Source organism: Lactuca saligna, chromosome 2, assembly GCF_052625555.1.
Source record: "Lactuca saligna cultivar CGN05327 chromosome 2, ASM5262555v1, whole genome shotgun sequence".
NCBI classification, from domain to species: Eukaryota; Viridiplantae; Streptophyta; class Magnoliopsida; order Asterales; family Asteraceae; genus Lactuca; species Lactuca saligna.
In genome coordinates, this window is record NC_136418.1 from 34950003 (window position 1) to 34965350 (window position 15348).

Sequence of the window (15348 nt, forward strand, 5' to 3'; positions counted from 1 at the left end):
GTACGAACTATGATTCAGACCATGTTGGCTGAACAAAGGGAGGAATTGAGGCAAATGTTGCTGAAAAACAGGGAACAACAGCAGATCGGTTGGTTATAGTGAACCACTTGTGGTTGGGAGGAATAACCACGAGGGTAGTGGAGAGAAATGGGTGCAAGTATAATGACTTTATGACTTGTTAGCCATCAACCTTCACTGGAAAAGAAGATCCTGTCAGAGTAATGGACTGGATCTCGGAAATGGAGTTGGCTTTCATGACTTGTGATTGCCAAGGAAAGTTACAAACTACCTTTGTAGTACATCAGTTCAAGGGTAGTGTTGCTCGTTGGTGGAGCACATTGGGGAAAACCCTAAGCCCTAATGAGCCACTGCAAATAACTTGGGCAGAGTTCTTGGTTCACTTCAAGCGCAAGTACTGTTCGACCCAAAACGTACTTGAGTTAGAAAACCAATTTCTAACGTTGCAGAAGGGGAGTATGACCGTTGACGAGTATACGAATAACTTCACAAACAAAATGGAGTTTGCTTTGCATATTGTCCCAGATGAGCTGGAAAAAATTGACAGATACGCAAAGGGACTTCCATGGGAGTACACGGTGCCAGTACGTCAGGCACTTACTTTGGAGGCAGCTATCTGGGCTGCCAAGTCTGTTGAAGATATGATAAAAGGGAGAGCCGCCAGCAAGGTTGAAGTTGGCGAAAAGAGAAAGTTTGAAGGAACTTCAGGTTCCAATAAAAAGAACAAATTCTCGAAGACTGGTTTGAGAAAATTTGGAGGAGGAGCCGAAGCCAAGTGGTGTGACAAGTGTAAGAAGAAACATGCTAGGAAGTGCAGCGTGGAAGTCACTTGTTACAAATATGGAAAGCCTGGGCATTATGCCAATGAATGCACCTTCAATAAGAACATATGTTTTCGGTGCAATGAAGAATGGCATATTTTGAGGGATTGCCCGAAGAAGAAGGACGCAGCAAAACCCAATCTTCCACCAAAGCCGAAGGCAAGAGCCTTTCAGATGACACTCGAAGCTGCAAAAGAAGAAGCCGATGTCGCTTCAGGTACCTTTCTCGTAAACAAATTGCCTGCCCAAATTTTGTTTGATTCTGGAGCCAGTTACTCCTTTATATCTCATGAATTTGGTAGAAATCTATCTTCCTGTAGATAGGCTAGTTAATGCTTTATTAGTCGAGATTGCTAGTGGTAAGTTTGTACCTGTTAGCCATCCTATAAAAACATCCTCATTGACTTGGATGGGAATAAGTTCCACGAGGAATTATTGCCTATCGAGTTAAATGGATTCGGCATAGTTTTAGGAATGGATTGGATTAGAGCCAACGATGCAGAAATATTATGTAGAAAGAAGATAGTAAAAGTAAACCTGCCAGGGAAAGAGTCGTTTATGGTGTAAGGAGACAAACGCAGAGTAATTCTTGAATTATTTCCCTAATGAAAGCCAAAAAGTGTTTGGCCAAGGGATGTACATCATATCTAGCATTCGTGATCGATGCTAAGATGGAAAAGAAGGAGGTGTAGAATATTACGGTGGTGTGTGATTATCAAGAAGTCTTTCCCGAAGATCTTCCCGGATTGCCCCCTGATCGACAAGTAGAATTCTGTATCGACTTGTTACCAGGAACAACACCGATAGCAAAAGCACCATATCGATTAGCACCAACGGAAATGAGAGAACTTATGACACAACTTCAGGAGTTAATGGACAAAGGTTTCATTCGACCTAGTTCATCGCCTTGGGGAGCCCCTGTGTTATTTGTAAAGAAGAAAGATGGGAGCATGAGAATGTGCATCGATTACAGAGAGCTTAACAAAGTGACGATAAAGAACAAGTACCCGTTGCCGAGGATCGATGAACTGTTTGACCAGTTACAGGGTTCGAGCTATTTCTCGAAGATCGATCTTAGGTCGGGATACCATCAACTAAAGGTGAGAGAGCTAATCGAAAAGACTGCATTTAGAACAAGATATGGACACTATGAATTTTTGGTTATGTCGTTCGGACTAATCAATTCCCCAGCAGCTTTCATGGATTTGATGAATAGGGTTTGTAAACCATTCTTAGATAAATCTATGATAGTATTCATAGACGATATCTTGATTTATTCGAAACACAACCAGGAGCATGAAAAGCATCTGCGTGAAGTGCTAGAAGTCCTGAAAAAGGAGAAGCTGTATGCAAAGTTCTCCAAATGTGAATTTTGGATTAAAGAAGTCCAATTTTTAGGTCATGTGGTTAACCAAGAAGGAATAATGGTTGACCTAGCAAAGATTGAAGCTGTGATGAAGTGGGAACAACCAAAAAGCCCTATGGAGATTCGAAGCTTTTTAGGATTAGCTAGATATTATCGAAGGTTTATCCAAGGCTTTTGATTGCTACTCCATTAACCGATTTGACCCACAAAGGAGCTACTTATGCTTGGAATGAGAAGCATAAGGAAACCTTTGAGAAGTTGAAGAAGAGATTGTGTGAAGCACCGATTCTTTCGTTGCCTGAAGGAGTTGATGACTTCGTAGTTTATAGCGATGCGTCTGGAGTTGGGTTAGGTTGTGTTCTGACCCAAAGGGATAAGGTGATAGCATATGCATCGAGGCAATTGAAGGGTCATGAAAAGAACTACCCCACTCATGATCTGGAGTTGGCAGCGGTAGTATTTGCCTTAAAGATATGGAGGCATTATTTTTATGGCACAAAGTGTAAACTTTTCACTGATCATAATAGTCTCCAATATCTCTTTAATCAAAAGGAATTGAACATGAGGCAACGACGCTGGCTAGAGTAACTCAAGGACTACGACTGTGAGATACTTTACCACACTGGTAAAGCAAATGTTGTTGCTGATGCTCTCAGTCGGAAGGTAAACCTTGAAAAGAAAAGGTCAAGAGCGTTGAGAATTGAAGTTGTCTCGACAATTTTGGAAAGTATAAAGAAAGCTCAAGAGGAAGCTTTAGAGAAAAATGACCGAAAGGAAGAACGTTTGGGCAAAACGTTAGTGTTCGGTACAAACAACCAAGGGTTGAAGGTATTCCAAGATAGGATTTGGGTACTAAGACGGGCGGAGTAAGAGATCTTCTGATGGAAGACGCTCACAAGACCATGTACTCGATTCATCCCGACAGTACAAAAATTTATAGGGATCTAAAACCCTATTATTGGTGGCCGACGATGAAGCTCGATGTTGCTAAGTATGTGGCCGAGTGTGTAACTTGTGCTAGGGTTAAGGCACAACATCACAAACCGTATGGAAGTTTAGAACCTTTACCCGTACCCATGGGTAAATGGGAAGACATCACCATGGATTTTGTGACTAAACTGCCCAGAACAAGGAACGGTCACGACATGATTTGGGTGGTCGTTGATCTCATCACTAAGAGTGCACATTTCATAACAGCCAAAGAGAAATGGTCTATGGATAAACTTGCGAATTCTTACATGAAGGAAATTGTGAGGCTTCACGGTGTTCCGCTAATGATTGTATCCGATCGTGACAGACGTTTTACCTCAAGGTTTTGGAGGAGTCTACAAGAGGAATTGGGTACTAAGTTGTGTTTGAGTACAGCTTACCATCCGCAAACCGATGGTCAGAGCGAACAAACGATTCAAACATTGGAGGATTATGCTGAGAGCATGTACCCTAGAATTCCAAGGTAAATGGGATGAACACTTACCTCTAGTAGAATTATCCTATAATAATAGTTTCCACTCAAGCATTAAGATGGAACCTTATCACGCTTTGTATAGGGAAAAGCGTCAAACGCCATCATGTTGGCTGGAAGCTGGAGAAAAGCAGTTTATGGGACCTGAAATAGTCAATGAGACTGCTGAAAAGTTGAAAGTGATAAGAGAAAGGATGTTAGCTGCTCAAGATCGACAAAAGAGTTATGCTGACAAGAAAAGACAATCGATAACCTTTGAAGTTGGAGATTCGGTTTTACTTAAAGTCTCTCCATGGAAGGGACTTATAAGATTTGGGAAACGAGGAAAGTTGAGTCCAAGGTTTATTGGACCGTTCAAAGTTCTTCAGAAGATCGGGAATCAAGCATACAAGCTAGAGTTACTGGAGGAACTGGAGGGTATTCATAACACCTTTCATGTGTGTTATTTGAGAAAGTTCACAGGAGATGTACCCGACATAATTCCGATTTCTGAGTTAAGGTTGGATGAAAACAAGAGGTTGATCAAAGAACTTGAGGCAATCGTTGACCATAAGACTATGAAGTTGGGACGCAAGATGGTCGATTTAGTGCTTGTGCATTGGAAACATACGAATGGACCAAATCTCACTTGGGAAACGGAGAGTGATATGATGAGTCGCTACTTGCAGTTGTTTGGTGATATGTGATTTCGAGGACGGAATCATCCTAAGGGGGAGAGAATTGTAACACTCGTGTTTCTAGCCTAGGCATTTATATTGAGTTGATAGTCTATGTTAACCTTTGTAACTCATTTTGAAGAAATTAAAAGGAATTATGTGAATATTATGTGAATTATGTGTTTTATGCTTAATTATTATGGCTTAATTAATTAAGAATAAAAATAAGCATCAAAATTAAAGTGTGAGATAAGCCCAATATCTTTACATAAAGTTGTAGTGATCAAAACAAGAATTTCGGGGATATAAAGAATACCAAAATCCGAGTTATAATGAAGAAGTTATGGCGTGTCGAAGTTTCGCGACAAAACCGGCACGGCGCTGAATGTTGTAAAAAGTGAGTTTTTGATAAATTACTTTTTAGCCTTAGTAATCTAAACGAAAGTCGTTGTATTCATTAAACCGAGAAGTTCGATAAAAAGTTCGATAACCTTTGAAGTTGCAGATTCGGTTTTACTTAAAGTCTCTCCATGGAAGGGACTTATAAGATTTGGGAAACGAGGAAAGTTGAGTCCAAGGTTTATTGGACCGTTCAAAGTTCTTCAGAAGATCGGGAATCAAGCATACAAGCTAGAGTTACTAGAAGAACTGGAGGGTATTCATAACACCTTTCATGTGTGTTATTTGAGAAAGTTCACAGGAGATGTACCCGACATAATTCCGATTTCTGAGTTAAGGTTGGATGAAAACAAGAGGTTGATCGAAGAACTTGAGGCAACCGTTGACCATAAGACTATGAAGTTGGGACGCAAGATGGTCGATTTAGTGCTTGTGCATTGGAAACATACGAATGGACCAAATCTCACTTGGGAAACGGAGAGTGATATGATGAGTCGCTACTCGCAGTTGTTTGGTGATATGTGATTTCGGGGACGGAATCATCCTAAGGGGGAGAGAATTGTAACACTCGTGTTTCTAGCCTAGGCATTTATATTGAGTTGATAGTCTAGGTTAACCTTTGTAACTCATTTTGAAGAAATTAAAAGGAATTATGTGAATATTATGTGAATTATGTGTTTTATGCTTAATTATTATGGCTTAATTAATTAAGAATAAAAATAAGCGTCAAAATTAAAGTGTGAGATAAGCCCAATATCTTTACATAAAGTTGTAGTGATCGAAACAAGAATTCCGAGGATATAAAGAATACCAAAATCCGAGTTATAATGAAGAAGTTATGACGTGTCGAAGTTTCGCGACAAAACCGGCACGGCGCTGAATGTTGTAAAAAGTGAGTTTTTGATAAATTACTTTTTATCCTTATTAATCTAAACGAAAGTCGTTGTATTCGTTAAACCGAGAAGTTCGATAAAAAGAACGCCCAAATGTGACTTCGTATGAGGAAGTTATGATTTTTCGAAGTTTCAGCTTAGCAGTAGACAACTAAAAACTCGAATTTTAGATCGAACGATTTTTAGCCGACACAACCTAAATGAGAATTGAAGGTCTCGTCATTAGTAGCACAACGGTAAAAAGTCTGTCGAAAGCGGACGTCGGATAAAGAAGTTATGAATTTTTAACGGATTTTCTGTTCTAGTCTGTTAAAAATAATAATAATAAAATTAAGTTCAAAATTAGACGACGAAGTCTAAACGGAAGTTGTAGAGCGTACTTTTAGCTACGCGTGCATATAAAGAACGTCAAAAACAGAGCTCGTATGTGAAAGTTATGGATTTTAGAAGTTTGGCGTGAAAATCGAGAAAATTCGCATAGTCACGAGTTGCCACGTCACCCTCGCTCAAAACGCGCCACGTGTCCTGCTGAGTCATCCGAGTTGCTGAGTTATGCGAAGCCATGTGTCAGATCCTGATTCGACCGAAGGGAGGCCCAATCCGAAGCAGCCAGCTCTCCAGCCGAAGCTTCGCCTTGTTGTCGCGTGTTCTGAGCCTCGCACCCCTAGCTTCCGAGCCTTGCACATGGACCAGTAGACCTCGGTCCAATCAGCAACTGCCACCGAGGCCTTCACACGTGCAGCCACCTGCGAACCCCACCACCAATCCGACTTCGGACCCTATAAATAGAAGGGGACCTGCGAGCCTTCATGGGTAGATTTGGATTTTTGCCATTTTTCACCCCTTTCTTCATCTTTTCTTCACCTTAACCTTCCCCGAAGCCCCGATGTCGATTGTAACCCCCGGAATACGCCACGAAGAGCCCATGAATCCCGAAAAATTTATCTTTTCGGTTTCGAAGTCCGACTTTTGCAGAGCCCGGTTTCTCAATAAAACTGTCGGTTTTATTAGAAACGATCGTTTTAGGAAATGAATTGTTGCCTGATTTTCATCAAAACATGTGAGTGTGTAGTTACTTTCAATTTACACATAAATATGAAGTATTTACCTTGAAATACGTGTTATGTATAAATATGTTAATTGTTTATTTGAGGTGACTGTTGAATTGATGTTTTATACAAGTTTTAAACTGTATATGTATTTTATCTACAAATAAGTTGGGTAGAACAATGTAGAGAAAATAGTTGGTGGGTGTTAAAAATGATGAGAGGCCTCGGTGTCGGTGTTGTTGTTTGTGTTATCGGTGAAGTTGTCTAGCGGAGTATAGATGATGACCACGGACCTTTCTAGACAGTCCAGTGGAACACTAGCAGGTTCGCAACTTGTAGGTGTTGATGAATTAAATGTTCATTGGCGTACTCTATCCCCCTCATGGTTGCCTTTAGGACATGTATGGCTGAGGAAACCCCTTAGCAGTAGTGTCCATCCCGATGATATTCCTTAGGCTAGGTCCTTTGCGATAGGTGTTTAGGGATGTAAAGTGAGGACAATGGGAATGGGTAATCAGGGGTATTGTTAATTGGCGAACTTAATAAGTATATTATTAATGTGGGTTGAAATCCTATATGCTCACCAGGCTCCCAAGCCTGACCCACTCAGTTTTATGAATACAGGTAGTGGACCCCGAGCATAGGTGGAGGACGATGAGAGATTTTTGGATTATAGACCAGTAGTTGTAAATAACTGTTGAAAGGCTTATAATGTCTTGTTTATGCTTTTGATCTGTATCGGAACATGACATCCCGAGGTTTTGATATGAAATGAAACTATACATTTCTTAAAGAAGGTTTTGATAAACTTTTATCATGTTTTGTTTTGGGAACAAATTCCACAACATCTTTTAAAAATATTTCTCTGATTTTATTTTAAAAAGCATAAATTAAATCGGTCTTTTCTGGACGAGAAATTAGGGGATGTCACACCACACCACCCCCAAATCACTACTTCTAAGAAACAGAAGTTGACGCAGCTAGAGGCTGCTAAAAAAACTAATTTCTTCCTTCTTCATTGATTTCCTGTGAATCAACAAACCCAAATTCCCTTCATTTTCATTGATTTCCCAGCAAACCCAAACACCCTAACGATTTCTATCAAACAAACAAACAAAATCCAAAAAGAAATTTTTACCTGTGGTTGATTTGGAACTGCCAAAACAAGGAAACATCGTGATCTTCAAGCAAACACCACCGAGGTCCTCACCTGCGGCACTTTTGGTCCCTGATTTCGTTGGTTCGTAGTGAGATCGTTCGTATCATGAGATACACAAATTTGATTTTGACCTTTTGCTTGACTGGCACTTCAATTCTGAAAATGTCTATTCTCGTGAGAAACAGTTCCGAAATTAACTTCATATCCCCTCAATTTCGATTGCCAGATCGTTTATTACCATAAGAATGGTTCAGATTTTGACCACTTATTTCCTTAGTTCCGATGAATATCCAATCTAATTCCGATTCGTACCATTTATCAACACGATTCCGATTTGAGCAGCTAAACACTTTTTACTTGATATCAATATTCAGAAAAGGGACATCCAATTTTTGTTCCAATTGAAATACTTGAAAAACACCAAATTGATTTACACAAAATGATTTTCAGATCAAAAAAAATGATTCCCGAAAACAAAAATTATCACAACCATATCAATCGATTGACCAAAATCGATGAAGAACAAATCAAACAACTTGGATTCGATTGTCTGAACATGAACGAAAACTTGATTTTGACTATTGATAATAACAATTTTGGAATCAAGTCAATGAACAGAAGATGCGACAACCAGAGAGAACTGGAAAGAGAAAACATTTACCATTTAGGTCAATGAAAACTGATGTGCACGGAAACATATCACGATGGATGATTTGGACTCTTTGAATCGGATGAATAGTAGGCGTAACGTCGGTTGGAATAATCGATTTTCAGATCCAAATAAAAAAAAATTGAACAGTAGGATCGAACACAATAAAAACTTGACTTTGAAACATACATTTATTGAATCAAAAGACTTTTGTCTGAAAACAATTCAGATCCAAAAAAACAGAAAAAATACCACGATGAACAGTAGAAGAATATCATAAATCTTCATGAATAGTCAATGTTTACCATAATTATAGGATATTATTTGCGGAAACTAGTTATCAAATTACCTATTTACCCTTATTTAATTATTTATTTATATTTTAAATTTTGATTGGCCCACATTTATGTATACAATAACACAATAATTAGTTTAAACAAATGAATCTAGCTCTCTCTCTCTCTCTCTCTCTCTCTCTATATATATATATATATATATATATATATATATATATATATATATATATATATATAGATATATATACATACATACATATATATATATATATATATATATATATATATATATATATATATATATACACATATATAAGTTTTTTATCTCATGTCACCACCTAATTCAATATGTCACATAACATTTTTTAGTTTTTTCAATTTCATTTAAATCCATTTGGCAATTTCATTTAAATCATTCTCAGCAACTCATTTATTTTGCCGCAAAAGCCTCAATCGTACCGGCAGAATGAGAATTGAATAGACATGTGTTTTTTAACAGAACATGTTTCCTTAAACTATACTAATCATTACCTTAATATATACATAAACATAGTTTTTTTTTCCTTTTTTTAAGGAGCTATTTTTATCAAAAAATGATTTTAAATATATCAAAATTCATAATTTTTTATTCTCTACAAATAGACATTCATATTGATATAGTTTTAAGATAAATTAAAAATTTTATTTTTTATTGTTTCAGTTATCGTTATTCATAAGTGAATAGAAATGCATTAGATTTTTACTACAATACATTCGTTATTCACTTATTAATTAAAAAATATTTTTAATTTTTTTTATAGTTGAAATATTATTTATACTACTTATTCATATATGAATAACAAATTAACTGTAACAAAAATCTGATAAAAGGATTATTCATATATAAATATAATATATGACGAAAGATGATGTAAAAAATATATTTTAAGTATGAAAATTTTATTATGTGCTATATTCATATATGAACAATACTCAAATTATTAAAAAAAAAAAAAAATTAAGCATACATTTTATTCATAAGTGAATAACGAATGTACTGTAATAAAAATCTGATGAATTTTTATTTACTTATGAATAACGACAGTTGATACTTTAAAAAAATAAATTTTTTATTTTATCTTAAAACTATATCAATATCGATGTATGTTAATAGAGAATAAAAAATTATGAATTTTGATATATTTAAATTTTTTTTTCGAAAAAATAGCTTTTTAAAAATAAAAAATAAAAAGTATGTTTTTGGGTATATTAAGCTAATAATTAGCATAGTTTAAGAAAACATGTTTGGTTGGAAAACATATGTGTATCCGTTATCCATTTCCGTCGGTACAACTAATATATATATATATATATATATATATATATATATATATATATATATATATATATATATATATATATATATATATATATATATATATATATATATATATATATATATATAGAGAGAGAGAGAGAGTTAGGTTCAAATGTTTTCACTATCTATTATGTGCATGTATGATTGATTCTGAACCAATCATTTTAGTTATTTTAAGAAAGTAATTAATGCATATTAAATGCTGAAGATGTAATTAATATCCATTATATCTTCAACATGTAATATGCATTAATTACTTTCTTAAAATAACTAAAATGATTGGTCCATAATCAATCATACATGCACACAATACATAGTGAAAACAAAATAACCTAACCCTATATATATATATATATATATATATATATATATATATATATATATAGAGAGAGAGAGAGAGAGAGAGAGAGAGATGTTCAAATGTTTTCAACAAATATTGTGTGCCTAAATGCACCAATGAGAATTCAAGAAATAATAAATAATTAAATAAATCAATAAATGGTATTTTGGACCTTTTGTACTTTTAATTAAGGAAATCATTTAATTGAAATCCTACAATTATGGAAATAAAGTAATATATTTGATCTAATCCTCCACCTTCGTTTCCTGCCTGGAACATCACCACTACAGAGAAGAAATTCAGCGACTTCCCACCGCTGATTGCAGCCCTTCCTTGCGATCGATTAAGAGTCATCGGCCATTTTCTGAATGTTTGTGTGTTTCTTTCTTCTCCGATCAACTGAGGATCGAAGTCTTTCACTCCCTGCGTGATTGTTGTCGGATAGAAGGAGTAGCCGTCGCTGCCACTTGACGGCAACACTGCTGCCTCCGTTCCATTCCTTTCTACGATTGGTGGCTGATAGAGACGGAGATAGTGAACCAAGGGAAGCCTGCTGGAGATTAGATCTCCCTTCCTTGCGATCTGTTCAACCACTGGCGAACCCATTGGAGCTACATTCAGGGGCTATTTCATGGAAGTTGTTCTAACATTATATGTAAGTGTTTGATTTTTCCTAATTTTATTTACCCATTTGATACTATATTCTTGATTTTTTGAGATCCATCACATAAAGATGGTGAAGTCTTCAGTCAATGATTCACTTGCTCAACCTGAATTTTACCAGTACATCAAAAAATCAGATGGTGAAGTCATCCGACTTCAGGCACATAGAATTTTAGAATAGTTTCAGATAACCTATAAACAATTACTTTATCATGTTTGTATTCTATCTTGTAGAATTTGATATTTGAAAAAAAAACATTGGTGAAAAATTTATTTCTTATCTTCCTCATGAATATCAAGCACCAAAGGAATAATCTTCAATTAGTAGCAGTGGCAAAATCATCTTAGTATCTAATATGATGAGGGTAATTCTGCCAGAATGGAATCACGAATTCCAATTTTGTTAGAATGAAATTTAATATGTTGGTTTGATAAAATGTTCACTTCAAATTATTCTACTTATTCTAATGTATGTTGTATAAAATCATGCTTATGTTTATCTCCTTTTTGCAGCTCCTTGTATAAAATCATTCGCATGCAATACAATTCTGACAGAATGCCAATCGCACAAAATGTCAATCTCATAGAATGCTAGCATATTTTGAAGTGGCTTAGAGGTCAAACATACACAAAATGTCAATCTCACAACAAGTATATTTGTTTAACTGGTAATGAATTTGTGATACTTTATGGTTGACTTTATAGTCTCTACTACATTCTATCATAATTTATAGTTTTATTTTTCTACTATATTTTGTCAAACTTTATAGTCTTTAATACATTCAGTCAGAATTTATAGTTTTTATTCTATTAGAATGCATTGAATTGTTTGATTTTTGAAACTTGATTATGTTTTCTTTGTGGATTTAGGTTGTTAAGAGGCTAACATTGATATGAAGAAGGAAGAAAATATACAGAACGAGAGTGTATTATACCAGAATGTGTTATGCTACAATGTATAAAGTGTTGCTTAAAAATCATTTCTTTCAGAATGTTGTTATTATTCAATGAATTATAATCATACAATGTAATTATTTGTTATATTATTAGTTCAAGAATTAATTTTGTGTATTCTTTCAGAATGTATTTAGTAGTTTATGGTTGGCATTCTGTCATTCTGATAGAATAAAATCAAAAAATATATTTACTAGTTTATGGTTGGTATTCTATCATTCCGACAGAATAAATCGGATTTTTAAATTTGAATTAATTTAAAATATTCATATTTTTAAAAAAGAAAGGAATTAACTATCCCTAGAAATCCGAAAATTTCCTTTTTTAATATACGTTAATTGACTAAAATGCCCTTATGCTGAAATTTGTGTGATTATATGGTACATGCTGTCCTATTTTACTATCATAGATCCTCAAATCATGACATTTGATTATATTTCATCCGATGGTTCAGATCTATGCATTCTGACACACAATAGTTAGTAAAAACAAATTAACCTAATCATATATATATATATATATATATATATATATATATATATATATATATATATATATATATATATATATATATATATATATATATATATTCAATCTTGTGTATGTTCGTATGTTATGTGGGATGTGAAACGCGATGCTTATTTTCATTTTGTTGATAAATTGCAGTAAATGTTTAGATACTATCTACATACAAGGAGTTTTTTTTTTTTTTTTGTAAAACTAGGCTATTTTTAAATCAATTTGTAGAAGTAAATTTGTTTGGAAAACCTTTATAGAAATAGATTGTTTTTTAAAATGGCCCCACTAGCTTTACAAATCTAACGGTCCTAACTATTCTTAACTATTTCTAACGTTTCCAACTAAAAAAATTTAATATATTTACATTTCTAACATTCATATGTTATAATTTTAACCCTTCAAAATTTATCTACTTTTTATTTACCTTTTTTATTATTGAAAACACCATGTTTTACCATTATTATTACTTACACACAATTAATTTATTTAAAGTGTATAATTCTAATTTATATGTTATTTTTAAGAAATAAAATAAAAAAATATTTCTCTCAATAACTTGAAATACACAAAATTATTAATAAAAGATTATGTAAATTATAGCTATATATTTTAAATTATTCAATAGTGGTATGTATTTAAAAAATATTATGTAAATTATAACTATATATTTTAAATAAATTAAATTATTCATGATATATAATAGAGGTAAAGTTTGGAGTTTTATATATAGAAGAGGCAAATGAAAAATAATATCAAATTAAAAAGGCTGAAATTGTAAAAAGTAGGGTTGAAGATGAAAATACATATCAATTTTTAGTTAGATCGTGAGTAAATAATTGTTAGTGATAGAATTATGGGTCCCTCTAAATAAGAGTTGTTAGTGATAGAATTATGGTCCCTCTATAAACTAACCTATTTCTATAAAGGTTTTTCAAATAAACCTATTTCTACAAACTAATTCAAAAAGATTAGAAACCTATTTTTACAAAAAAAATAAATAAATAAATAAATAAATAATATATATATATATATATATATATATATATATATATATATATATATATATATATATATATATATATATATATATATATATATATATATATAATAACTCTACGTACAAGAGATCGTCCGAATTTGAAATGATTAATTCGTTTTGAACTTGTCATGATGTAGATTATTCTAAGAACTTAAATATTTTTCACTACAAGAAAAGTGGAGGACTAACTACAGATTACCGACGGTAATATTAAATCGGAGATTACCGCAGGAATGCAGTGACTTATTGAATGGAGCTTATTATTATTATTATTATTATTATTATTATTATTATTATTATTATTAAATATGTAGCTTGTTGTCGTGTCCATTTCTAATTAATGTAGCTACTACACCTATAAAACCCAAACTCCCTTCGACCATTTTCGTATAACTTCCACAAACGTAGTCAACATGGCGATTCGTCATCTCTTCTTCCTTTTCCTATCCATCAGTTTAATTTATGGTAACATTTTAGTTTTTTGCATGCATATATCTACATACAATACACATGGTTTTGATCTTTGTTGATCGTTGGATATGTGATTTTTCATGCATATTATGCTTATTAAATCAAATATTTTGCAGGCGTTCGTTCAACGGTCTTCACAATAAAAAACAATTGCGCATTCACCATTGCACCAGGCACTTTGACCAGTACTGGAACACCAGTGACAACAGGATTTGAACTGCCACCCCAGGCCTCAAACTCCATTAACATGACGCCATCATGGTCCGGTCGGGTATGGGCTCGGTTCGGTTGTTCAAATAATGGTGGAAGATACAGTTGCAGCAGCGGAGATTGTGGTTCTGGTCAAGTAGAATGCAACGGTGCTGGTGCAGCCCCACCTGCAACCCTAGTTGAGTTCACCTTAGCAGATGCGAGTTCTAAAGACTATTACGATGTTAGCCTTGTTGATGGTTTTAATCTACCGGTTTCTGTGGTTCCACAAGGCGGGGGTTGTCCAACCACCGAGTGTCCTGTTGACATAAACGCTAGTTGTCTATCAGAGTTGGCTGTGAATGATGGATCCGGTAGCACAATCGGTTGCAAAAGTGCATGCGCGGCGTTTAACCAGCCACAATACTGTTGCACTGGCGCCTACAATAGACCGGAGACATGCCCACCAACTAATTATTCCAAGTTTTTCGAAAATCTTTGCCCAAAGGCTTATAGTTATGCTTACGACGATAAGACAAGCACTTTTACGTGCCCTACCGGGCCTGATTATCTCATTACATTCTGCCCTTGATGTATTAATCATATCGACATTAAATATTTGTAAACTAGTTGATTAATAAATCAACATATATAAAATAAATGTAAACTAGTTGATTAATAAATCAACTACATAAAATAATGTAACCTAGTTGGTTAATAAATCATATCAGTACGATATTTTTATCTAATTCTAGTTTTATATATATATATATATATATATATATATATATATATATATATATATATATATATATATATATATATATATATATATATATATATATATAATAGATATCATAGTTGAAATATGTTATATTCAATATTCAACAAAAGACCATAAATGATCATTATGCTTCCTTCTTGACAAAAGAACATAAATGATCATTTTTGGAACTCATGCATATATGTTGGATAATCTCAAATATGCTCATGAAAATTACCAAACTTTTAATCTTTTATATCTAAGTGGTTTATTAAAGAAAATAAA

The 15348-nt window shown here is 33.9% G+C and overlaps 1 protein-coding gene across 1 annotated transcript; it reads left to right on the top strand.

Moving 5' to 3' along the window:
• Positions 1-13981: 13981 nt before the first annotated feature.
• On the top strand, positions 13982-15049 carry LOC145030857 (thaumatin-like protein 1b). Its single transcript, XM_078979290.1, has 2 exons — positions 13982-14105; positions 14228-15049. The coding sequence occupies exons 1-2, from the start codon at positions 14054-14056 to the stop codon at positions 14890-14892; spliced, it is 717 nt and encodes a 238-aa protein (XP_078835416.1). The 5' UTR covers positions 13982-14053; the 3' UTR covers positions 14893-15049.
• The last annotated feature ends 299 nt before the right edge of the window (positions 15050-15348 follow it).

Coding starts and splice junctions, on each gene's coding strand:
- LOC145030857 (XM_078979290.1), top strand. CDS start 14,054: ATGGCGATTCGTCATCTCTTCTTCCTTTTCCTATCCATCAGTTTAATT. Junction 14,106..14,227: donor ATCCATCAGTTTAATTTATG/GTAACATTTTAG, acceptor AATATTTTGCAG/GCGTTCGTTCAACGGTCTTC.